This window comes from Bubalus bubalis, chromosome 16 (genome assembly GCF_019923935.1).
Source record: "Bubalus bubalis isolate 160015118507 breed Murrah chromosome 16, NDDB_SH_1, whole genome shotgun sequence".
In the NCBI taxonomy this organism is placed as follows: Eukaryota; Metazoa; Chordata; class Mammalia; order Artiodactyla; family Bovidae; genus Bubalus; species Bubalus bubalis.
In genome coordinates this window covers 61,658,327-61,683,204 of record NC_059172.1, presented here as the reverse complement: position 1 = coordinate 61,683,204, position 24,878 = coordinate 61,658,327, and the positions used below count along the sequence as shown (strand labels likewise).

Genomic DNA, 24,878 nt, shown 5'->3' with positions numbered 1-24,878 from the left:
GAAGTTTCTGAGCTCAGCTCATCTTGCCCTGAGGATTGAATGTGTTTACGTCTGACTCTCCCTTTGAGGTTTAATTGGAATAACTCAGTGAAGTAAGTTTTGTTTCCATAGAAATTTTTAATCCCAGAAATGAGGGTAGAGCTGAGAATGGATTGGATTAGGATGCAGTGTCACAGAAATTCAGAGACATCTTCCAACTCAGTTTTACTGAGAACTCATCCTTCCAGGAAGCTCCCATCACTCCATCTTTGGGGAGAGCTAGGAGGACTTTCTGCATAATCAGGATTAGAACTAGAAGAAAATCATCCTTCACCTCCCTGACATCCCCCTGAAACCTCATACGAACTTTGTGGCAGGTTAATCCTATGTCCAATAGACTTTTTGTTTCCTAGTTAACTTTTTTAATGTAGTAAAATGTATATAACATGAGCTTCCCAGCTGGCACTAGTGGTAAAGAATCCACCTGCCAGTGCAAGAGACATATAAGACTTGGGTTCGATCCCTGGATCAGAAAGATCCCCTGGAAGGGGAAATGGCAACCCACTCCAGTATTCTTGCCTGGAGACTCCCATGGACACAGGAGCCTGGTGGGCTATAGTCTGTGGGGTCGCAAAATTCAGACATGACTGAATGAGCACCATATATAACATAAAAATTATTATTTTAACCATTTTCTAGTGTTCACAGTTCAGTGGCATTAAATCGTTATGCGGTCACCACTGTCCATCTCCAGAACTTTTTCATCCTAAAGTCAAGTCAATACCCATTAAATAACAACTCCGCATTCCCTCCTGCCCCAGCCCCTGGCAGCTACCCTTCTGCTTTCTATAGAGTTGACTCTTGTTGTTGCTCTTTAGTCTCCAAGCCATGTCTGAATCTTTTGCAACCCCCTGGACTGTAGCCCACCAGGCTCCTCTGTCCATGGGATTTCCCAGGCAAGAATACTGGAGCGAGTTGCCATTTCCTCCTCCAGGGGATCTTCCTGACCCAGGGATCAGACCTGCATCTCATGCTTCTTCTGCATTGGCAGACGATTCTTTACCACTGAGTCACCATGGAAGCCCATAGTTGACTGTTAATAGTCTCCATATAGTTGACTATTATAGGTACTTCACATAAGTGGAAAAATACAGTATTTGTCCTTTTGTATCTGTCCTATCTCAGTTAGTGTGATGTCCCCAAGGTTCATGCCTGTTGTAGTGCGTCAGAATGTCATGCCTTTTTAAAACTGGACAATACTCCTCTGTATGGAAGACCACGTTCTGCTTATGCATTCATCTGTTGGGGGGCATTTGGGTTGTTTCCACAGTTCAGCTATTGTAAACAAGATGGCCTTGAACGTTTGTACAAATATCTATTCCAGTCCCTGCTCCCAGTCCTTTGGTACATAGATCCAGAACTGGAACTGCTGAATCGAATTCTACCTTTAATCGCAGAGGGATTTGCTGTACTGTTTACCACGGCAGCTGCACTATTTCACCAATAGGCTTTCCCCTCTTTGTGACCCTTTACCTGTTCTCACAACAGCCAGCATGGAGGGCATCGTCACCATTGTGGGTCTCAAGCCTGAGACGACGTACGCAGTCCGGCTGGCGGCCCTCAACGGCAAGGGCCTGGGCGAGATCAGCGCCGCCTCCGAGTTCAAGACGCAGCCAGTCCGTAAGTACAGCCCGCTGCCCGGCTCGTCTCCCTGGGGTGGGGGGACCCATCCAGTGTTCAGATGACAGCGTTTTGTCTTTACAGGTCCCTCTGCTCACGGTGGTCCCACCTCCTAGTTCTCTGGCCCTCAGCGGCGGCCAATACCACTCCCTTGGTCCTCAGTTTCTCAAAGGGCTTGGAGACACAATCTAATAGCTGATCCAGCTTGTTAGAGTAGCAGCCGGGTTAGAAAACCACGCATGCATGTCATCAGAGGCACCAAGGAGACTCAGGGCAACGTGGTGGGGACAGATTTGGGAGATTTGCTCTTTGTCACAAGGGCCCTAGGGGCTTCCCCGGTGGCTCAGTGGTGAAGAATCTGCCTGCCAGTGCAGGAAGACTTGGGTTCAATCCCTGGGTCGGGAAGATCCCCTGGAGAAGGGAATGGCAACCCACTCCAGTGCTCTTGCCTGGGAAATCCCATAGACAAAGGAGTCTGGCAGGCTATAGTCCACGGGGTTGCAAAGAGTCAGACACCACTGATCGCCTGAGCACACACCCATACGCACACACACACACTCTCACATGGGCTCCAAGCACCTGGTGACTTGAAGAAAGACAGTAAAGGCAGTGATGGTTGGCATAATCAGTTGTGGGGTTTTAATGAAGCAGAGATATCCAGTTACAAGGAAACAGAGCCTGCTGTAGGATAAATGAGCAGGAGCAAAACCCCAACAAAATAAAGAGGGAAAAAATGGCCTCTGTCATTCGTACCCCTCCTCCTTTCAGGAGCACCATTGGGGTCTCCTTGGTCACGGCCTCTTTCAGGAGTCCCTTCTTCCTGATCCCATTCAGGGTTGCAGTTCTGTTTTCCTCCATTGCTCCCTCTTTCCTTAAGCCAAGCCTGCCATACTTCTCCCTCCCCACACAGAGCCAAGCTCTGGGTGAGCCCTGGTCTAGTTCAGTCCCTCCACAGATGGAGTTCCTCCCCAGGGAGGATGGTGAGTCCATCCAGGTGAAGAAGATGCTGTAGCAAGACTCCCCCAGTGGTCACAGAGCTCCCTGGGCCCTCCTCTGACTCCTGGGGTCAAAAGGCATATGGGAGAATCCTCCGCTTTCTTCCCTATGGGGTCAGGGACCTGCAGAGTGATCCCCCTGCCTCTTTGCAGAAGTAGAGAGCCTGTCTCATCTTCCTCCTACAGGAATTGCTTCTCTCTGGATTTGAAGTAATTTGATAATTTGCGTTTCCAGCTCCGTGTGTTCTGCAGATCCTATTCATTTCTTTTACATCTTATTTTTTTTTCTTGGGTCTGTCTCTTGTCTTTTCTTTTCGTCTGTGTTCCATCCATGGGATATGCAGATAGCCCTCTTCCACGTAAGTGCCTCTTCATACCTCATTACCTGTTTCTAGAGTGTTAACATCTGCTAGTTCTAGTTTTTTAATTTAGTTCCAGTCCCTTTTGTCCCCTAGAGGCTGAAGTAGATGATGCCGTCCAGGCCCTAACCACACTGACCTTAGTCTAGTTGTGCTCTTGTTAATGTCTGTAGGTTACTCCGAGAGGCTAACACTCGTCCTGTTTTAGAGCATGCAAATTTTTTGTCTTTTGAAATTGTGTTTATTTATTAATTTCTGTGTGTGACGATTACCCTGTGGCAACATTTTGCTGAGCCAAGCACGGTGGAGGTCTTCAAAGGGCCTCTAAATAAGGATATATCATCATCTCACCATTAGCCGGGATGCCGGAAAAGTAACCACAGCATCTCCAGTCCTCTATTCAGAATCCCTTCATGGGCACGAGAACCCAGAAGGCTTTTCACATTTGCTTTTAGGAGGTGAAAGAACTGAGCTCACTGCACCTCCCTTTTCTGTCTGGCCGGTGATAGCTGAAAGGCTCTAGGAGCATGGATGGGGGAACCCACGTAGCATGAATGAGTTTGCATCATGGGTACCTCCTGCAGGGGAGTTAAGCCCCCAGTTTAACTGGTGAACTCTGTTCTTTAGCACTAGGTTACTTGCAACATGTATTTCCATGTTTGGGAAAATCCACCTGCAATACAGGAGACCCAGGTTCAATCCCTGGGTCAGGAAGATCCCCTGGAGAAGGGATGGGCTACCCACTCCAGTATTCGTGCCTGGAGAATCCCATGGACAGAGGAGCCTGGCAGGCTACAGTCCATGGGGTTGCACAGAGTTGGACACGACTGAACGACTTAGCACGAACACACACAGCCAGCTACTTAGTAGCAGTATTGCCAAGAATGAAGGAAGGGGGTGATTCTCCCCAAAAAGGACATCCTAATTTTGTAAGCTGTAAGTAGTGGACCTGGAAGCAAGAGTAACAGGAGCATCCCTGCTGCTCCAGGAGCAGAACTGTGGTCCAGTCTCTACCTGCATAGATGTCCCCGGGCTTCACGTCCACTGAGGCTCAGCTTCTTCCCAGGCTGAGCTCAGAAGGGTGGAGGGAAGTCTTCAGCAGCACATTCTTTTCATTGAACGCTCCTAGCTCCTGAAAGGCACTCAGGGAAGCTTATCTTTTTGAAATTTATTCAGAGATATTGCAGCACCAGCAGAAACTAAGTAGCTCGGTGTAGGCATTCTGAGATATTGAACAAGGGCTAAATCTACTCTCTCAGCAGAGTTGGTTCCTGAATTAACCAGTTCTGGAAGGAGTCGGATAGAGTGGAGGGGGAATGGAGTTGTCAGTAAGGACTGACAGCTGTCCGCTCTGGGCCGACAGCTCAGCTCTGCCCTCAGAGCACCCAGAAGGCTCAAGGGCACCTTCCTCCTGGATCTTGAACCCAGTGTTCAGGTGCCCACTCCTCTGGACTTTATCCATAAACAGAGGCTGGCTTAGTAACATCACAGAGAGGCAAGACCTCCTTCTGAGTGTTCACCCAGTAACTGGGGTTTGAGTACTGAATCTGAGTAACTGGGTCTTGAACTTCAAAGGTCCTAAGTGGTTTTCATTCATTGCCAGCCCAGCCTTCTTTAAGGTGAGAATTTTTATAGCGGACACTGTAAAGCCAGCGTTTAATATTTTTTAAAAAGAAGACCTCTAGATTTTGTTGTTTGTTATCTGCCAGTATGAAAATGGATGATTAACCAAGCAAGATTCCAAGAAGGCCTTTGGAAAATGGTGGGGTCGGTCCTTCATTCCAAGTCAGTCATGAGTAATGCAGAGCAGCAGCAGGCATTGCTGGGCACGTGAAAAGTCAGTTTTCTCAATCACCTAATTAAGTTATGGTTTAAAGACTTAAAAAGCAAACCTTTTTTAGACAAAGAGAACATGGCACAGTTTTAGAGTTGAACGTGAATTAGAAAGCAAACCTCTTTTAGACACAGAAAGCATGGCACAGTTTTAGAGTTGAACGTAATTTTTTTTCTAGAACTTGAGCAGGGTGAGAGATGATTATACTCTCACTGAAGTTGATCGTTATGGTCTTTCCTCTCACCTCCATAGCCTTCCTAGGGTTGAAGTGAGGGTCTTGCTCAAAAGGTAACCTGTTGTGCCTAAACCCATCCTGAGAAAAGGTTACAGTTGGAAGGAAGATGCCAGGGTTTCCCACTGCCAGGACAAAACCCAATTACTGCTGCTAGGAAGTGAGGATAAGTTTTTGGAAGGACCTTCTCTGAGTTCTCACTCCCATTCCTTAAAAGGCACAAAGGTTATCTGAACTTAAACAAGATCAGCCATCAGTTTAGCTGCCGGCTTACGCCAAGCCCAAGAACCAGGGGCGTCTGAGGCTGGCTCATCTCACCCACGGACAGTGCATCCACCTCCTATGATATTGGGATACAGATGCACAGAGTGCTTCTGTGGCCCTGGAGGTGGGCCCTGGGTGCACCCTCAGGTCTGAGGAAGAGACAGGTCAGGGCCAGCAGGAGCCAGCACCCTGGACAGAGTTGATGCTGCTGGCCCTCTGAGTTGGGAGGTGTAGGGGAGAGCCATTTGCTCATCACTTGAAGTTGCTTGACATGTCTCAATATTAGGGTTGCTTCATGATTCCTTAATGGTCTCCACCACATTCAGGGGCATGAATATGTCACAGCAGAGATGAGCAGGTGAAACTAGCCAATACCACCAATATGTCAAGGATTCCTGCTTTGGAGCCACCCAGTTAGAAAGTCTGGCTTACCTGTTGGGAGGTTCCTTTGTTTCTGTGAAGGCAATGAAAGCCGAGGCTCCAATGGGACAAATGAAACCCCAGCCTGGAAAGATGTCCCTGTTTCATATATTTCGAGGCCAGGTGTCTGCATGCTGTTAGGAAGCTCTTAGGTGGAAGGCTCATGACCTCTGTTTGCCCCGGGAGGGGCTGCTTCTTTCTTAGAGCTACTGAAACCCTGAAGAAGCGACATGATAATTTATTATGACTCTTTCCTCCATGGTTAAACCACACACCTTCAGAATCTCATTGGCTGAATGTTACCTCTTCAATTGCTTCTGTACCATGAAGTGAAATAGACAATTTCTTACAGGGTATAAAGATTACAAGTGAGTCTCTACTTTTTAAGAGTGGCACCTTGAAATTTGTTGTTTCATATTTTGCCCCTTAGATGCCACATGGCAAATATGTTAATGCATTGTAATATATTGTGATTAAAGTATATAAAACCCCATCCCTCAGCCAGAATAATTTGGACAACTATACACACAACTAAGCCCAAAAAATAAAAGAGAAAGAACGAGAAAAAGAGAGATATACACTTTTATCAGAATTAACCAGAATTAATCAAGTCATATTGAGTTAGTAGCCTGTCTTGCTCTGATTCCAGTGACATTGTTCTGGATGGTTTAACGAGGTACCCTCATCTAGAAGGTAAGAGAAAGATCTAACCATGAGTGTCAAGACAGTGTTGGAGATAGGGTGACGTTTTTCCAAATTTGTATCTAGCTCCTAAAGGGGCCTGTTTTCTGTGATTGTTGATGGAACAGCTTCTGAATAGTTGCCACTGAAAAACTAAATATCCATTCAGTGTCCAAAATGTCTCAAACGCACCATTTCTAAAGGTTCACCATGCAGAAAGCTGGTTAGCGTTACTTGGTTAGACCCAGTCCCTTCAAAGTGCCCTGGCTCAATGTTAATTTGCTTGGTCCTCCGCGCACACAGCAGCAGCCAGAGCATCACATTTCCTAGTGTTTGGAGGACAGCGGTGGCTCTCGTAACATCCAGATCCCAAACCATCCCGACCTCGCCCAGTCACAGCATTAAGGAAGACGATTGTTTCTATTTTATCGGGACCTTAAAATCAGAGAGTGATGCACGCACACATTTTACTATAAATATGTGCCATCTGTGCAGGTAAACACGAGAAGAGGTAGGTAACGTCACGGCCAAGGTCACTTTCTCCTTTTCTGTTGGTTCACCTTAAGCTGGGGGCCAGGTGTCTTTCCCTCCAGACATCTGATCCTGTGGAGACAGCTGCTGAACTGCCTGTGTGTTTTCACAGGGTTGGAGAGCCCTGCAGCTGTTCCTGGCCTGGTCCCTTCCTGAACCGCAGGGCTGGGCAGCCGCACAGGCTCAGGGTTTGAAGTCAGAGCGTCCTGCTCTCTAAGGGGCTGTAGGCCACCTGTTCTCCTGCATGGAGTTCTTCCCGCTGCAACTCACTTCAGCTTCTCCTACTGACACCCCTGGTTTGCCTCTTCCATTTTCCCCTTCAGTGTCTGTGTGCCTCGATGATCTTTTTTTTTTCAATCTTCATTTTTCTTTCCTCAGCGGCTCCTGCTAGCTCTTCCACCCCTGTTCCGTTGTCTCATCTGGATAGTGAGTATCATTTCCATCTTCCATCTCCCTGCAGGTGGCTCTCTGCCAGCCACAGTGTGTCTGTCTGGCGTGATCTCCTCCACCGGGTGATAATTCCACTCTGTTGGTGGAGGGCAGCACTGGGTTTTAGAGGAGCAAATGAGTTGAGACGTAGGCACCGGGCTCCTCAGATTCGGTGGGGGGCAGCTCTCCCTCCAGGAAGAGGTGCATGGAAAGCATTGCTCTGGACAGAAAATCTCGCAGGCAGGCTAGCCCCAAGGCTGTGGCCCCCAGATTTGTAGTCAGCTGATTATTTAGAGAAGCCAAACGATTTTGCCAAGAAAAATGCAATTCCACAGGGTCATAAGAAATGTTTGGGGTGTTATGTTTTCACCCGGCATTTTAATTGGCACAGTTGGGTTCAGACGTTGAAATTAGATAGCAAGGCCTGTAGCTCTTGCTGTCTCCATAACTGCATACGTTTCTTGTAAATATTTGTGGGAGAAGAAACAGTGCCTGCTTGCAGATGTGCCTGGCAGAAGGCAAATTATTATATGTGCCTGGCAAATTATTTAACCCTTTACAAGGGAGCCTTGCTTTTCTTCTCTAGAAAACAGGAGAAGTCATCGCACCCCGCTCCCAAATAACAACAAACCTGGGGTTTATCAAACTGGTTGCCACCCGGGAGCAGTGCCACTAAGCCTGGCAGTCGTGTCACCTGGGCAGCCTCCGGCTTTGTCACCGTGTCTGAGCCCCTCTCATTTACCACCTCGTTTCACTTGGCTGCCCTGTCCTTCTATTCCCCTGAGTCCTCGGGGGTGGGAGCACCCCAGGCCTCCCACTCTTTGCAGTGGTGAACCCAGCGCTCCTAGGGGAAAGAGCAGGGAGACGGCAGCTGAACAAGACCCAGGGTGTCGTGGCAGCCGGTGCTCAGCGCCCAGTCAGTGCAGCGGGCAAGGCCGCTCAGCTGGCCGTACCCCACGGTGCATCAGAAGCCCTGCACTCGGGAGTGACCGGAGCCCCAAACCCAGAGCTCTTTGTGGCATCTGTCTGACTTGGAAACAGCCCCCCACTCTTGCACTGCTTGCCCGGCAGTGGCCTTGAACAATAAGAATTCAGCTACCAGGTTCAGCTCCAAGCTCCCCTGCTTTGGCGTGCAGTTCCCTGACCTTGAATGAGTCACCCCACCTCTCTGAACCTCAGACTCCTTATCTCCCAAAGGAAGGATAGATTCTGCTTACTTTGTAGGTATTTATGAAAATCAAAGTTTAAGTAGGAGAAATACAAGACACAATGCCCAGCATGTAGTAGCTGGAATTCGTAGTAAGAATAAATAAGAGTTACATTATTACTTGCCATCTGAGAGTAATTTGTCAGCAAAACCTTTGATAATCTCTTTAAAATATCTACATTCATACTGACAAATCAGGGAAGAAGGAAATGAGAGCATACCTCCTTTACCATCTCTTTTTTCTCTATAACAGTGTCTTAATGTATATACACACATACATGTATGTATCAGTAAATTTAATTTATCTCTGTTCTCTCTTTCACCTTTCTGTGCCCTTTCCATCCTTCGTGTTTCCATAGCAACCTGGCCTCTTCCTGCTCTTACAACCACGGAAGCAACTAGTGAGTAGAGAGCTTAGCTGCCCTGGGCCTGACTGCTGCTTGTGTAGAGTGGACTCTTGGGTCCCAGTGCTGCCCCGGCCCCCTGAGTGTTGAAAGCACCAGTTGGGCATGCTCGGAGGCTCCTCTCCTGGTGTGGGTCCCTAAGCATGCTGTCTGCTCTAGCATCACCAGAAGACAGGGCTGATTCTTGAAGGGAGCTCTGTGTACAAGGAGACCTTTCCAAATGTACCCGCAAGTTAAAAAACAGAAAAGGGTTAGAGAAATGCTGAGAAGACAGAAGGAGAGCATCTGTTCCCAGCTTTCATTGTTTCTCCACTGCAGAGGTGTGCGCACACACAGATACACACACAGAGACACTGACACACGTGCACACACAGGCACACACAGAGACACACACAGACTCTGACACATGTGCACACACAGGCACACACACACACACAGAGACACATGTGCACACACAGACACAAACACATGCACACAGACACATGCACATACAGAGACACTGACACACGTGCACACAGATACACAGGCACACACGCAGAGACACACACACACACACATGCACACACAGAGACACTGACACACGTGCATACACATGCACACAGGCACACAGACACATACACATAGACACACACAGACACATGCACACACAGACACAAACACATGCACACAGACACATGCACACACAGAGACACTGACACACGTGTGCACACACAGATACACAAGCACACACGCAGAGACCCACAGAGAGACACATGTACAAACACAGAGACACTGACACATGCACACACAGACACACGCACACAGAGACACACACATGCACACACACATACACACAGAGACACAGACACACCCAGAGAAACACAGACACACAGAGGACCCCACACACACAGAAACACACTCACAGAGAAACGAACACACAGAGACACACACATGCTCACACACGCATTTAAATAGAATACCTGAAAGACTGAAAATAAGGGAAGGAACAGGAGAAGCTGGCTGCCTGGGGAAAGGGAGCGGTGAGGCAGGAGGGAGCCTCTGCTCCTCAACCACGCGCCCTCCTTTGCTCCCGCAGAGAGAGGATGCGTGTGCCCTGAGCACACCCCAGGCCGCCTCCCTCGTGCTAGAAAAGTTATGGCCTGAGAAAGCACTACCAGGCTCTCTCAAGTTTGTGTGTGGACAGTCCAGATGAAAGTTCTGGAATCCATCTCCTAATGGTGGAGTCAGGGCCAAACTGTCCCATCTTTCCCGTCGTGGAAAACATTATACTTATTACAACCTGAAACATGTCCCAAACTCGTCTTTGTGATGCTCTAATGAAGTGCGTTTGTGTGTTAGGCCTGAAACCCCTGACAGTCAACTGGAGCATGTATGTGTGTGTGTGTGTGTCCATCGTTGTATGTGAGCTTTAGGTTTTATAATATTTCTGAGTACACAGGGAAGATGGCATGCATCCCATTAAAGGCAGTCAGAGCAGAAGGCAGAATGCAAGAATGCAAAATATGGCTCCCACTCCACTCTGCGGGCCAGGGTTTCTGATGCATAATTGAACAGAGAAGAAAAGAGTTCCTGCGTGTTGCATGAAATGGTTCTTTTTTTCTCCTGCAGAACATAGCTTAGGGTCTGCTTTCTTGGTGTTCCTTCCGTGTGCGTGCTGCAGTGAATTTTAATTCCTGATGCTTTTGAGGTTTCGTTTTGTCAGCAGAGCAGGCAGGCGACAATGAGCTGTGCTCGCATGGGTTTAATTCAAGTCATGGGTTTCTTTGCATTTGGAAAAGGAATGAGACTAACAACACCCTCTCTTCTGCTAACAGTGACGCTCCCGTCCTCTGCATCTTGGGCGCAGTGTGTATGCCGTGCCGAGCGTAGCGGGAAAAGGCTACACAATGTCCTTGCACAACTTGGGTTGTATTTAAGGTGTCTCACTGTAGGTTGGTCTTCTCTGGAAGTAAAACACAATCTTGGATCCAGTTTTTTGTTATGGAGGAATTAAGTGTCTCTCCCCTGATGTAGGTTTCATTTTTAAACATCAAGCATGTCTGCCCACAGATTAAATGATGAGTAGTGACATCCAAAGAGAAGAAAGTTTGAGTCTCCTTTATTTTGAACCACTTGACTACTGACCCAAATTGTAAGTCCCAGTGGTTACTGGGAGAATAGAAAGACAGACTCGATTGAGCAGCAGCCCGCGTTGAGCATGAATGTATTTCTAAACTGCAAGGCAGAATGTAGCACGTGTGAATTGCAGTGGGAATAACAGCAGAGTAGCTAGAAGCATCCAAAAATCTGTCAATCATTGGTCAATAGGGGTGAATATATATAGTGTCTTTTGCTTTTTGCTTTCTGTGTGTGTGTGTGTGTGGATCCATTTATAATTATGAGTGAATGAAGGTACTCTGCTGGCTCAGACGGCAAAGAAACTGCCTGCACTGCAGGAAACCTGGGCTTGATCCCTGGGTCAGGAAGATTCCCTGGAGAAGGGAATGGCTACCCACTCCACTGTTCTTGCCTGGAGAATTTCATGGACAGAGGAGCCTGGCAGGCCACAGTCCTTGGGGTCACAAAGCGTTGGGCACGACTGAGTGACTCACACTTTCACTTTCAAATAGAAAAAGGAGAAACTGCTCAGTTGTGTATAATCCCTGCAGACACCCATGGTTGGAACATGCCAGATCCTGTGCAGCGTCAGACAGTGAGACGCGAACGCTGTACCAGCCCGCAGTGGCGAGGGTCCTCGCTTGATTGAAGCATTTCTCTCGAATCACTTTTAAACAGTGGTGTGCTTTGGGCAGAAACGAATCTTCACCTTGCCTCTCTGTCCACCTTCTTTGTTAGTTAGCTTCTACTGGTGACAGCCAAAATGCCCCTTGGCCTGTGCAGGTTAAGGTGGGGAAGCCAAAAGGCCTTAAGAAGAAACAGTCATACAGTAAAAAATCAGATATAAATAGAACACAGGTCAAAAGGGAATGTAGACATATCCAAAGAAGAAAATGACTTTTCATTGTAGAAATCACATTCATGTCTTATCCGTTCACTGCAAGTCTAAAGAGATAACTGTATCCACAAATGCCCAAGCATGTGTCTAATGTCCAGCTCTTAACTCGTTGGGCCAGCGGTTCAGTTTCTGCTGTTGACAGAGCTCTGACCTCAACCCCCAGAAGGAAACCTATTCCCTTTCCTCACTGGCCTCTTTTTTTTTTTTTTTTTTCCTAGAATCTTTATTAGACTGCTTTGTGGTTCTTTACTTTTTTATTTTATTTTTTATTGATGTATAGTTGCTGTACAATATTATAAGTTACAGGTGTACAATAGAATGATTCACAATTTTAAAGGTTATACTCCATTTGTAGTTATCATAAAATATTGGCTCTATTCCCTGTGTTGTACAATATATCCTTGTATCTTGTTTTAAACCAAATAGTTGGTACTTGTTCCTCACTGGTAACCCTTATGCTAAGTGAAATAAATCAGACAGAGAAGGACAAATACTGTATGATGTCACGTGTATGGAGAATCTAAAAAATACAGCAAACTAGTGACTATGGCAAAAAAGAAGCAGACTCACAGATGTAGGGAACAAAATAGCGGCCCCCCCTCTTAGATGTGTCTTTATCGGGGTGTGTCGTGGTGGCCCTTGGATAACCTGAGTAGACAAATAGAGAAGGAAGATGAGACTCCTGGCCATCTTCTCTGCCTGCACCCAGCAGACCTCACTCGGTCCACACCCCGCTCCTCATCGCTCCAAAGGAAACATGAAGTGACTTTTCTCAGTGTAATATGATATTTTATTCTTCCAGGGCACCCAATCATGGGACTCTTCCTTCATGACCATGCTCTGTTTCATTGCCCTTGCTTCCCAAGGATGCCGAGACATTTCTGGAATCTGTGAAGAATAACTTGCCTTTTTCTTCTCCTTCAGCAGTCTCCTGGATTGACTTTGGCATCCGGGTCCTGACAGAGACAACTCCCCATTTCAAAACAAGTGTCCCTGCTCCTTGATGTGGTATTAATATGCAGTGTTGCAGCTGTATCTAATGCTTATCGGTGTTGTTAACCAAATGCTCTTTATGATTTATTAGTCTTCTATTACTGGGCAGTTTTACTGCCCTCCCAATGTTTCTTATATATGCTGCTAATTTAATTTAATTTCTCCTTTTATTTAGTCTGTGATTTTGTTGTTGATTTTTCTCCCTGCCCATTGTTTACATCAGGTTTTAATTTTTTTGTATTTTCCATGTGATCTCCTCCACTTTCCTTTCAACCAATCATGTGCGTGCGTATCATGTGACTTTGTCATGTGGCTTGCATGGTGCTGATGATGTCGTCCACGCTGGTGAACAGAAGGTAAAACTCTTTGTTCTGAATCATGAAATAAATCTGGGACCACAGCCTGGCACATAGGGCCCACTCATTTCTTCCTGTCTCGGATTTCCTAAGCGAACTCATTTGAGAGATTTCCTCTTATTCTCAATGCACGTCCAAAATTCAGCAGCCTTTGGAGCCTTTAGATGACAATTTGATACCAAGACAGCTTTCAATTTAATGTTTTGCTTCAAGAAATCTGGCTACAGTAAAATCACTTTAACCATAGCCGAATTTGCACCCTTGAATTTTTATCAGATAGTTCATGAACTTTATTTCCCAGAAAGCAATGTTGTAAGTGAGTTTTATAGCATGGTTATCTCACTTTATCCAGTAGTTCTCCAAAGCACAGTTGTTATAAAATGTCACATTTCCATGAAAACATAACATTGAACACCTACAGAGAGAAATGTGTCCATCACAAAGGTTGTATTTGCTTGAAACCAGTGAGAGTGTTTCATAAAATTCATGCAGATTGAGGACTTTCTGAAATGAGAGATTTAAGAATTTGGAATTAGAGCAGTTTGGCTGTAATGGCCAAGGTATCACTTTGCAAGTGACCTGCCACCCGCCCCAGGCAGGAGGAAAGAAAAATCAAAGCAAAAGTCACTTAACAATCACCATGACTGATGATCCCCATGTAATCCAAAGGCACACCATTGACCCTTGCAGCAAAGGAAATAAACTTAGAGCCTAATTAAGCTCAAAGGAGTGACGGAATAATTCATTAATATTGTGACTGTCACAGTCCTGTGAAAGCATTTCTTGCTTACCATGACCATGACAGGAAAATGAAGCCTCTAGTCACAGCTCCCCCCGAGTAAAATCAAACATCCATTCAAACCTGCCCTGGGAGTCACATGCGTGCCATCCCCTCCTAACTGGAAATTTGAACTTCACATCACAACCTGAGACACATAGAGGCTGCAATGATCACGAAAGCGAAACTAACACCAGTAACCCCCCAGGGTGCCCGTGCATGCGAGGGGGCCCCGGCGACCTCGCTTCTCGGAGAGCTGATTGGGCGACATCCGCACCAACAAAACCGTCAGCCGCTCGTCGCGCATGTGCTCTGTCCCTGGTCTGGCCTGTGTCCCGTGCGCCCCACGTGTGTGAACCCTGTATGTGGCACCCATCACCCTTCACATTGACCCCTGTGAGGGCTTCAGCTCTATGGGCATGGCCACAGAGCCCCAAGTCAGTCCCATTTACAGTCAGACTCCTGGACAGGATCTTGGATGGGAGAGTCCTCATTTCCAAACAAGAGGATGTTCAGCATTTACATCATATGAAATAAAGAAGGGATGTCCCCAGAGCTTCCCAGGTGGCTCTGGGAAAGACTCTGCCTGCCAACACAGGAGACTCCAGTTCGATCCCTGGGTCAGGAAGATCCCCCGGAGGAAGAAATGGCAATCCACTCCAGTATTCTTGTCTGAGAAATCCCATGGACAGAGGAGCCCGGTGGTCTACATTCCACAGGGTCTCAAAAAGTCAGACACAACTGAGCACACATGCATGGCACCAGGCGTGGTCCCCAAGTCAGGGAACCTCTGTTATGCTTAGAGCTTGGACCTAGCTTTAAAAATTACCTTGATCTGTGCATCTTAAGGCAGAAGAAAAAACACTGGGAGCCTACAATTGTCTAAACTCCAAGTCCCGCTCCAAAAATGTGGTTTCAAGGGAGACAGGCACTTTTCGGACTTGAGATGACTGCTCAGATGCTGAACCTTCCCCCTGGAAGCTGAAGTATGAGCAGATACCTGGACTGAAACCTTAGTTTCTTCTTTAAACCCAAGTTGAGTCATTTCTTTGCAATGCTGTGATTCAGAATGAAGCACAAGGTAGAAGCTAATTCACACCTCTGAGGAGCTGTCTCTTGCAGACATTTTAAGCGAGGCTAGAAATGTTTGAAGGTATTTCTTGCAGCTGCCCTAGAAACACATCTTAGCTGTGGTCTTGGCTGTCAGTAGGAAATGTGGCCAGTACTAAAACACTGGGAGACTGTGGAATTCCGAAGTGTGATCACCCCCCTCATCAAATCACCCCTCTTCTGCCTTTTGCAAGGAGGGCAGGCAGAGGACTGTTACTCAGACGAGCAAGCGGGAAATGGCTCTTAGTAATAGAATGGAAGGGAATGGAGAGGCTGGAGCAAATAAAATTTACAGGGGAGAGAAATAAAACTTAGGGATGGTTCCTCTAGGCTTAAGTAAGGCCTTCAGGTGAGTTAGGCCTAGTGAAAATGATTTAAGTGAGCAATGGGTAGGTTGTACACCCACAAATGATTAAACTGTGTCCACTACCCTCCACCACTACCCCCACAAATTGCCTAGGATGTGTTTAACATATGCTGGATGTTCTGTGCACCTTAAGTTTCTGTCCAGAAGACGAGAGATGAACACAGGCATTGAGCACCAGCCCCGGGCCACTTGGACCCTGAGCCCACAGAGCTCTGCAGGCAGGGTCCATGACAGGGAAGCACAGACACATGGCCCAGGGGCACAGGCGTGGGTTTGCTGGAAGCAAAAATTTGAGCCCCCTGGTGTCAAAGTTTATTTCTAATATCACAGCATCACATAACTGCAGAGCCTGCTTCCTCTGGTGATCCATCAGCTACCGAGGACTCTGTGTAAATGGGACTCCCCTCCCCACCAGCATGTGTGTGATGAGACGCCCCCTGCACCCTCCCCGCCCTCCCGTCCGCGTGCAGCATGTTTGAGCATGGATCCCTCCCCACCCATTTATAATGATCTTTTTTTTCTTTAGCTACTGACACTGACTCGTACTAGGAAATGCTGATTCTGATGAACTAAACTCTTTTTAACACCCACTCTTCCTTCTTAGATTGAAAACATCACTAACCATCCCTTCCACCCCCTCCTTTATTTTTTACAGCTGTGTGTCTGGATTGCCACGGTCTCTGGCAGGTCGACATAGACTTTTCACCAGGGGTTCTGTTCTAATTGCCTTTATTCCCAAGGATTCCCTGCACTGGTGGTTACCAGGGTAGAAAGCTAGCTTGAAGGGACCAAGTCAGTGACGTATATCAGCCCGAATCCCGTGGGCAGAGACTGGGGGCCATGGAAAGTGCCCATTTCCCTGGGGTTTACCAGGAGGAGGGTTGAAACCTCCCAGGAGCCTCATGCTTCTCCATAACTCACCTAACGCCCATGAACTACTGTTGGAGGTGTTCACAACCCCCGCCCCGCTTTGTGGCCTCGGAGGCAGGAGCCGAGTTAATTGGTGGTGATGGCAGTTATTTCTGTCTTTAACTTCCTCAGCCTGGATCAGCCCCATAACCACAAGCCATACCTTCGTGGTCATATTTTCTTTTTAGGATGATGAAACAAAGATAATTGATCAATTAATCTGTTGGTGTTTTCATGACACCCACAAGAAGGGATTTGGTATTTCTGTGGTTCGGTCTGTCAGAGTTCATTTACCGCTGTTTAACTTGTCCTCAGTAGTACCAAGCCTCCCCACCCTCCCCCCAGCACTCATTCACAATTCCCGAGAAAACTCGCGCTGGAAAGCTTTGTGGACTGGGTGCCTCCATGAGCGTGGCCGCAGAGAGCCAAGCATCTTTTCTCTGTAGAAACGAGGGAGCTGGCCACGCCCATGACCACTCATTCTGTACCCCAGCACTCCTCAGAGCCAGGGACGAGGATGCCAAAGGGTCAGATCACACTAGCGCAGCGAATCCTTGACAATTAGGAGAAAAGTGTTCAGGAGAAAAAGAATGCTTTCCTCCGAAGGCCTGATTTGGGGGAGCCGTGCTTGAGACAAATCGATGCCAGCCCAAGCACTGCCGGCCACTCTTGGGTATAAGAAAACCACCTCTGAATAGAATGGCCAGGTCTGCTGCCAAAGCACCATCAGGGAGGTTCTGAGGCTCCAGGATTGTGTATGGCATAGATCACATTGATCTGTTCAACATTAGGGCTAAGAGGTTGGTCTGAGGAAGGAGAATTAGTGGTCTAATAATTAATCCTGATTCCCTTTGGTAATTTGCTGATCCCCCTAAGGCCCATTCAAACTTGTGACCTCTTGGTGTAATTTTGAATATTCCTGAGTTGGAAAAATCAAATAGGTGTCACATCAGATCAGCTGCATCATACATTTTGGACTTCTTAAAACCAACAGTTTGAAATCACTTATGAGAAATAATCGGTAAGGGGGAAGAGGCATTAAGATAAACAGACCAAACAGTATTTTTAATGCCAGGCAATCTTATTTGATAGTAAAAGATTCTAATGCAGGCCCTATGCCCATCATTGGGTTTTCTCAGAAGCCCCTGTGGGGTCCTGATGAGAGAGAAAGCAAAGGCAGGGAAGAGAGAACCCAGGTCCAGCCTGTCTCAGGGAGGCCCGTCAGCCAATTAGCGTTCCATTCAGAACATACAACTCTAGGTTCTTGAGCTCTTTGAGAAGTAGAATATTGTTTTCCTTACAAAATTCACAATTGCTGTTCAGAGGCCGTGGGCTTGCTAGAATTTTTGTTGTGGGATTCAGATATCCAGCAGTAGTTTGCTGATCCCAGGGCTTCTGCTGACTCGGGGAAAGACATGAAGCTGACTCTGATTTTAGGGCCCAGTGGCACCGTAATTATAAAGAAGAACCTACAATCTGCATGGCCAGAAATACACATCTCAATTATGGTTTCTAAGAGGAATTTATAGGACCTGCCAGTAATATTTTTGACTGTATGTGGTCTCTCTGGTACATTCTTTTTTTTTTTTTTTCCTTGCCTACATGATTTGCATTCTTCTAGAAAATACCAGAACTGCCTGATATTTTATGTTTGTTATCGACAAGGTTTATTTTTATGAATCCTGCTGTTTTAGTCTTTACATAAAATATTTGGGGGAAAAAATTTGACTCATGGTTAAAGCTAAACTCAGAGGGTATAATTAACCCCAGGGGTTTTCTCGGAGCCACCTGCCGATTGCTGCTGAATTGCAAACCAACGTTTACAAATAATTACAATATTGGTTTTGCTGAAATTACCCATAATCATTTCAATCAGAGCAGCCATCTCAGAACAGAGTACATGTTGGGACCCTCTAAATAATTTCCTCTCTTAATGTGTTCAGTAAAGCAGCCAGCCTCCTGAATGCAGGCCCATTTCTTTGGCGTCCCTCATCAGGCAGGGCTGGAACATTCTCTTTGCAGAGAGCTTAGGAAATCATTTCTTTCACGCATTTCTAATCTTTAAAAATATTGGCTCCCAGTGAACATTTGAAGATGAATAAGGCAACTGATTAAACAAATATCATTCTTTCCACATCTGTGTGTACTGACAGCAAGTTGCATGGCCATAAAGTTGGTCATAATCTTTATTATATTAGTCCAATAGGATCTTCCTTTAGAAACACCATCATAGGAAAAATTAGATTTCTGTACAAGGGCCCCACCATTCAAAGAATTGCATAAGAATTGAGTAAGTTTTTTCATTTAGCAAGCAAAATCTTGTTTTAATCACCATTGAAACTCGAACGCCTAATGGACTACATGGTACCTAATAGATACTAAATGTGCATTTGGTGAATAAATCATCTTTAAAGCACTCTAAATGATATAGGAACGTCCCTGTTGGTCCACTGGTTAAGACTCCATGCTTCCACTCCAGGGTTAGATCTAACCACGTTAGATCCCTGATCAGGGAGCTGAGATCCCACAGACCGTGCGGTATAGCCAAAAAGTAAAAAATAAATACATGATACGATATAAAATTCTATGAGAAAGCAATACATATCAGGGTTCCATGGTAGTCACTTGAATAAAATGATGGCAAATTATAGTGTTCTAACTTCGGTAGATGTTAGAATTGTGTTATGGTATAGTTTTGAGTGATTTCTCTGTAATCCCGTCTGTATTTTTTTCTGAAACAAATCCAAACATAAGAGCAGGTCATTAGGGCTTTTGGTTTTCACAAGGTTCCCTTGGCGAGATTTTTGTTTGCATATCTTTGAAGACTCTTAGGGTCTGTTTTTTCAAAGACAGGAATTTTTGAAATGACTTTTTTTTTAATTTGTAGAAAAATGGGCAATTTTGTGGCAAAGAGATATGGAATTGTTTACCGGGGGGGCGCATTTCCCTAAAATTGACTGAACATCCCAGATTTGGTGTCCTATGTTTTATGGCATCATGAACACAGCCAGGGTGCTCTCGAGAGCTCGTCCTAGCATGGCGACTGTCACAGTGATGTCAGAATAAGAAGGAGCATCTGGTGTTTTGCAGACCTGGAGAATGAGTCGGTGACCTGGCCAGGGCACTAAACCCCCTGGGCTCTACTGTGGCCTCCGTAGCGTTCAGTTCTAAAGGGATCTTCACGGCAGCAGAGCAGCCCCAATGGAGTAATCTCTATTTCCCTTCCTGGGAGGTCTCGGGGGAGGGACAGGTCCTTGCCTGGTGGGTGTGTTGGAAGGGCCACTGATGCCACCTCCTCCTCTCCTTCTTCAGGCAAAGAGATCATTAACCACAGAGTCAGTGTTGCAATTCTGAATCCAGAAAGTTATTACGATTAATGTGAGTCGTCATTCAGTCCAGGGTCACCAACATCCCATTTCACCTGGGACTAAGGGTTTGTCCAGGGTAAAGGATTTGCAGTGCCAGCGCCTGGACAGTCACAGGCTAACCAGGATGCGGTGGTCACCCCAATTCAGTGAGAGAGGAGAATCTGTAATGTTCTTCCGCATCTCCTACTTCAATGTTCAGCATTGGTGAATCTATACAGACTTCCTTCCCTACTCTAAAATATATTTCACTTGGAATTTCTTTTTAGCACTGGATGGGGCATACGGCATAATTAATTATTGTCTAAGATGTATAATGATCCAAAAGAATTAGAAAAGCACGCACACTTAGACATTATCTAAATAGAACTTCTAAGTATTTTCCACTGAATAATTGGTGCTGGTGGCTAGACAGTGGTGTAAAAACAGGACAAGTCTATCTGAAGCCCATTTATCTTTTTGTTTTTCTTTTTCCTTAGTCACTGATTAAAGGAAGCAAGTCATAAGCACAACTTTAAATACTTTATCCCACAGACATTAAGATTACACAGCCCCCCTGTTGCCGCTTTTTGTAGCCCCATGGCTAGTAGAGGTGCACCTTGCAATCCTGTTAATCGAGCTTCCAGGGGGTACCAGGGGCCCACCCAGACCGAGTAGCAGGGCTCTCGTCAGTTTTGTCTCTGGTTCCTCCTGGTCTCAAAGGGAAAAGCAGCCCCCTCAGCCATCATGAGGTTCTCAGCGTAACTAAGTGAGTTGGGTGGGGTGGGCTGGCCTTACCAAGCAACATACTTGTGGGTGATGAGGTCCAAAGCCTGGTGACAAGCCTCCCCTGGCTCTTCTGTCCCATGTCTGAGATTCTGTCTTCCAGAGAACAAGCCAGGACCACCCACCCAGAAGGTAACTGTTTTATAGGCTCTGCAAATCTTCTGTCTGAGGTCATGAAATAGATACAAGAGACGGTTTCCACCAGAAGTGCCAGGGTCCCAAGTGTTTGAAATCTTCATTTTAACTTTTTACAACAGATGTTCTGTCATCTCGTGGCTTTCAACATACACTAATGAAATAATTTCTCTTAAAATAAATTAGCATCTTACAGGAGAACCATCCCAGCCCTCAGAATTGGCCACATACAGGCTCATCTTTCTTCTCAACCTGGATTCACAGTGTTACTGCAAAAAATAGAGAAACATCGACTTTTTCTCTGTTGAGAAATGCTGAAGACGTTTTTTCCCTCTCTCTTCTCACAAAAAGACTTTAATGAACGTTCCATTAATACAAGGCACCAAGGATTATCACCAAGGCAGTTGAGCCATAAATGCAGAATACTTACAGGAAACTTGCCTATGGCAAATCATGCTTTACTTAATCACAACTGGAAACCTGTTATTTTTTTTTAATGACTCTAAGTCATAAAATTTAATTCATGCAAAAGCTGGGCACAAGAATGCAGCATCATTCCACTCCTGTTAGGAATTAGACCCCTGGAATAGATCACATATCCCAGGGAAAAAATAATAGGCTGCTTTGAAAAATTATTTTTTATGGGTGTAAATTTTCTCCTTAAATGCCTACATTTTCCCATATTTCAGGCTATTCCTCAAAATGTACCAGGTTTATGAAAGTTAAATCTGCAGTTGTAAGAGCAGCTAACAGAAAATGCAAGCACCAGGAAGAGACAGGCCAAAAAAAAAAAAATATATCCCTTTTTAAAATGGTGAAAGGACTATACTAGGAGGGAGGGTGGTTTCCCAGAACATTTTCGAAAGGCATTCTCAGTTTGGGTTAAGACTGAGGCATCTAATTGGAATTCAAAGTTTTACATGTTTTGCTTTTTCACCATTTGAATTGCTGAGAAATCAAGAGTCCAGCCCCACTCCATCACCACATCTCATTTTGATGGATTGGATTTTCATTGTGTGGGTGAAAATGTCATGTGAATTCCCTGGCTGTTTCAGGGGAACCCAGCGCACCTAAGCTCGAAGGGCAGATGGGAGAGGATGGAAACTCTATTAAGGTGAAGCTGATCAAGCAAGACGACGGCGGCTCCCCCATCCGACACTACCTGGTCAAATACCGAGCGGTGAGTAGCCTCCTTCCCAGGTTTCTTGCAACCCCACAACCCTATCACCTGCCCTGTTGGACCAACAGTGTCTTTAGAGCAAGGGGGCAGGGCAGCCCATGTGCCTGGCAGGTGGCTCATGGGCCCAGGTCAGGGTTTTAAGTTCCAAGACTGACTTAGAGCCTTTAGGTCATATCCACACTGAGACTATTTTTTTTTTTTTCAATTCTCTATTTTTTTAATGATGTATAGTTGATTTATAATGTTGTGTTAATTACCTCTGTACAGCAGAGTGATTCAGTTATACATATATACATTCCTTTTTTATATTCTTTTCCATATGGCTTATCATATGGTGTTGAATATAGTTCCCTGTGCTATATATGGGGCTTCCCCGGTGGCTCAGCGGCAATCAGCCCGCAATGCAGGGGATGCACAGGAAACAAGGGTGGTTCAGGCCTCGGGTTGGGAACATCTCCTGGAGTAGAAAATGGCAACCCGCTCCAGTATTCTTGCCTGGAAGATTCCAGGGACAAAGGAGCCTGGCAGACCACAGTGCATTGGGGTTGCAAAGAGTGGGACATGACTGAGCCTGCATGCACACACGTGTGATACATAGAATGGACAAGCACACCGAGACCGTTACAAAGCCTCTACAGTGATTTTGGTAATGATAAACCCACCCATGACTGATTTTTCTGCTTCCTAGGTTTTTCTACAAAGTTATTTTTCCATCATTCAGTACTTTTTTGCAAATAACATACCGATACCTTGGATCACACTTGGATAAAGTGTGTTATGGGCCAGGCATGCAGGCCCATGATCACATGCATTTTCTCCCCCCGAGAACCCTATGAAGTTGGTCTCAACAGTTATCCTCACTTTACAGAGGAAGTGAATGAGGTTTATGCAATTAGTGACCACGTGACTCACACAGTCAGGCAGCCAGGGTTTGAATCCAGGTCTGTCTGACTGAAGAGACAGGGGTCTAAGCCCCCTGGCCTGGGCTGCCTCAGGTCCTAAACCATCTCCATCCCTCCACTTCACTCCACGCTGGTGTAGCCTACCCAACCTGTGGTTGTGCCGCTACCTGTGAGCTTGACCGTAGCCTTTTCTCTTCCTGATTTGCCCACTGCCCATCAGAGATTTCTGACATTGCACCTTTCATCCCCAGCGCCCAAACTAAAAATCACCTCCTCTTTTTTTTTGGTCTTAGAATGATACTTGGCCATCGCCAACCATAACCAATTGCTGGGAGATTCAGAGACAGCATCTGACCATTGCAAATAGCCTCTTGCTAAGATTTCTTGACAGTAGAAAATAACCTGAGTGGAGTTTTCTTTCTTCAAATAGCACCCAAGAAAGGCTTTTTCCAAAAAGTTTGACTTAACTCCGTCTCTGCCTTTTGACCAGCCCCTACTGATCAAAGCCCTAACCTGGTGGGAGCCCTAACCTGGTTAGGTTTGCAGAGAGTCAGTACAGCACAGAGCCCCCCACCCCACGCTGGGAACACATCCCAGCTGCTGGGCCGCCTGTCAGTCACTCAGCCCCCTCCTACTTCATTGCAAAGCCAGGTTGGAGCCTGACATGGGGGAGGAACCTCAGTTGACTTCTGTAAGGCCCAGCCCAGAGGCGTCACTGGCTGAGAGGTCCCTGTGACTTCCTCGATGTGGAACAGGATACAAGGACCAAGCAGGTGGCCCATGGAAGCCACTGGAAGCGGACAGTGTGCTGGGGGGATGCCTCTGGCGTTTGTTGGGCTGATGTGGCCCAGACAGACATGGAATCCAATTCCAGCCTTACCACTTAGTAGCCTGTGCCCCAAGTAGGTCACCCAATGGTCCATCACCTCCATTTCTCCATTGGTAAAAGAGGGATAGCTTATCGAGTTGTTGTAAAGCTTAAGTACAAGCAAAGAACCTGAGACCTGCCTGACACTGTGAAAACTCTATACTTGGTAACTGTAATAACCACTGCTACCATGCAGTCTGGGTCAGGAAATACCTCCGTCCGAGGCCCCATCAGATGTCAATGTTCCAGAAGGGTCATTCTGGCAGTGCCGGGCAGGTCTGCTTTAAAAAGATAGCCGGGGCGAAACACTGGGATATGTTAGGCTTTGACAACCTTAACCATCCTCTCTCTTTCATTTAAAAATCCCAACTGTTGCTAAATATTTTGATTATTATACATTATTAATATTTATCATGTAACATAATATTTGCTTTATATTCTGGCTGTCTCTTTTGCAATGATGTTTGCCAAGGAAAGAAGCCTTTCAGAGAAAAAAGACATAAGACAAAGAGCTGAATTTCTTTGTTTTACATTAAAATGGGGCACGTGCTCACTTGCAGGAACTAACTTAGAGCCTGTGTAGGTAGTCTGGCTTTCTGTTAGACTCAGAGGTTGTGAGCCCCTCTTCCAGCATTTCCCCGCACTATCATGGCCACGACACGTGTGCTATCACGACCCTAAAGGCATCTCTCTGGCTGGTACAAAGCATTTTGCCTGGAAGATGGCTGGCTTTCCGGTAATGTAACTTCCTCCAGCCTCAGCCGCAGGCTAGCTCACCTTCCAGAGGACACTGCTAGTATGTTCTGCTCTTCTCAGGAGCAGCCCATCATCCAATAGACATGTGTCAAGCCCTCCCACCCAGAACAAATTCACCGGCAGATGTGCAGGATAGGACTGGAAAGAACGTTCGAGAAAAGGGGAGCCCCTCTAACTCCAGCTTTGTGCCTGAAATTATGTCCTGGAGCGCTCTGCTGGCCACTGCAGGCCCTGCCTTGGTCCTGACAGCAGCACCTCCGGCTGCAGCCTCAGAGACCAGGTCACACTGTGTGGAATAGAGAGACCCTGTTCCCTGCAGCATATGTGCGTTGCGCTCCCTCCTGTGAGAAGATATATCCCCACTTGGGCCCAGAGGCACTTGCC

General features: G+C 46.3%; 1 protein-coding gene across 27 annotated transcripts in view; it reads left to right on the top strand.

Annotated features, from left to right (window-relative positions):
• NCAM1 (neural cell adhesion molecule 1) overlaps nucleotides 1-24,878 on the top strand; it is a 365,823-nt gene that overhangs the window by 322,574 nt on the left and 18,371 nt on the right. For 9 of the 27 annotated variants that reach the window (XM_025266887.3, XM_006072488.4, XM_025266890.3 and 6 more), the window contains 2 exons: nucleotides 1,528-1,659; nucleotides 21,844-21,968. In XM_025266887.3, coding sequence (XP_025122672.1) covers nucleotides 1,528-1,659; nucleotides 21,844-21,968 — 257 coding nt within the window. Of the gene's footprint in view, nucleotides 1-1,527; nucleotides 1,660-2,998; nucleotides 3,014-6,453; nucleotides 6,457-7,353; nucleotides 7,402-8,970; nucleotides 9,013-10,829; nucleotides 11,383-13,356; nucleotides 13,360-21,843; nucleotides 21,969-24,878 lie in introns of those variants that run through there. The other 18 variants (XM_025266883.3, XM_006072484.4, XM_006072485.4 and 15 more) reach the window with 7 other exon arrangements.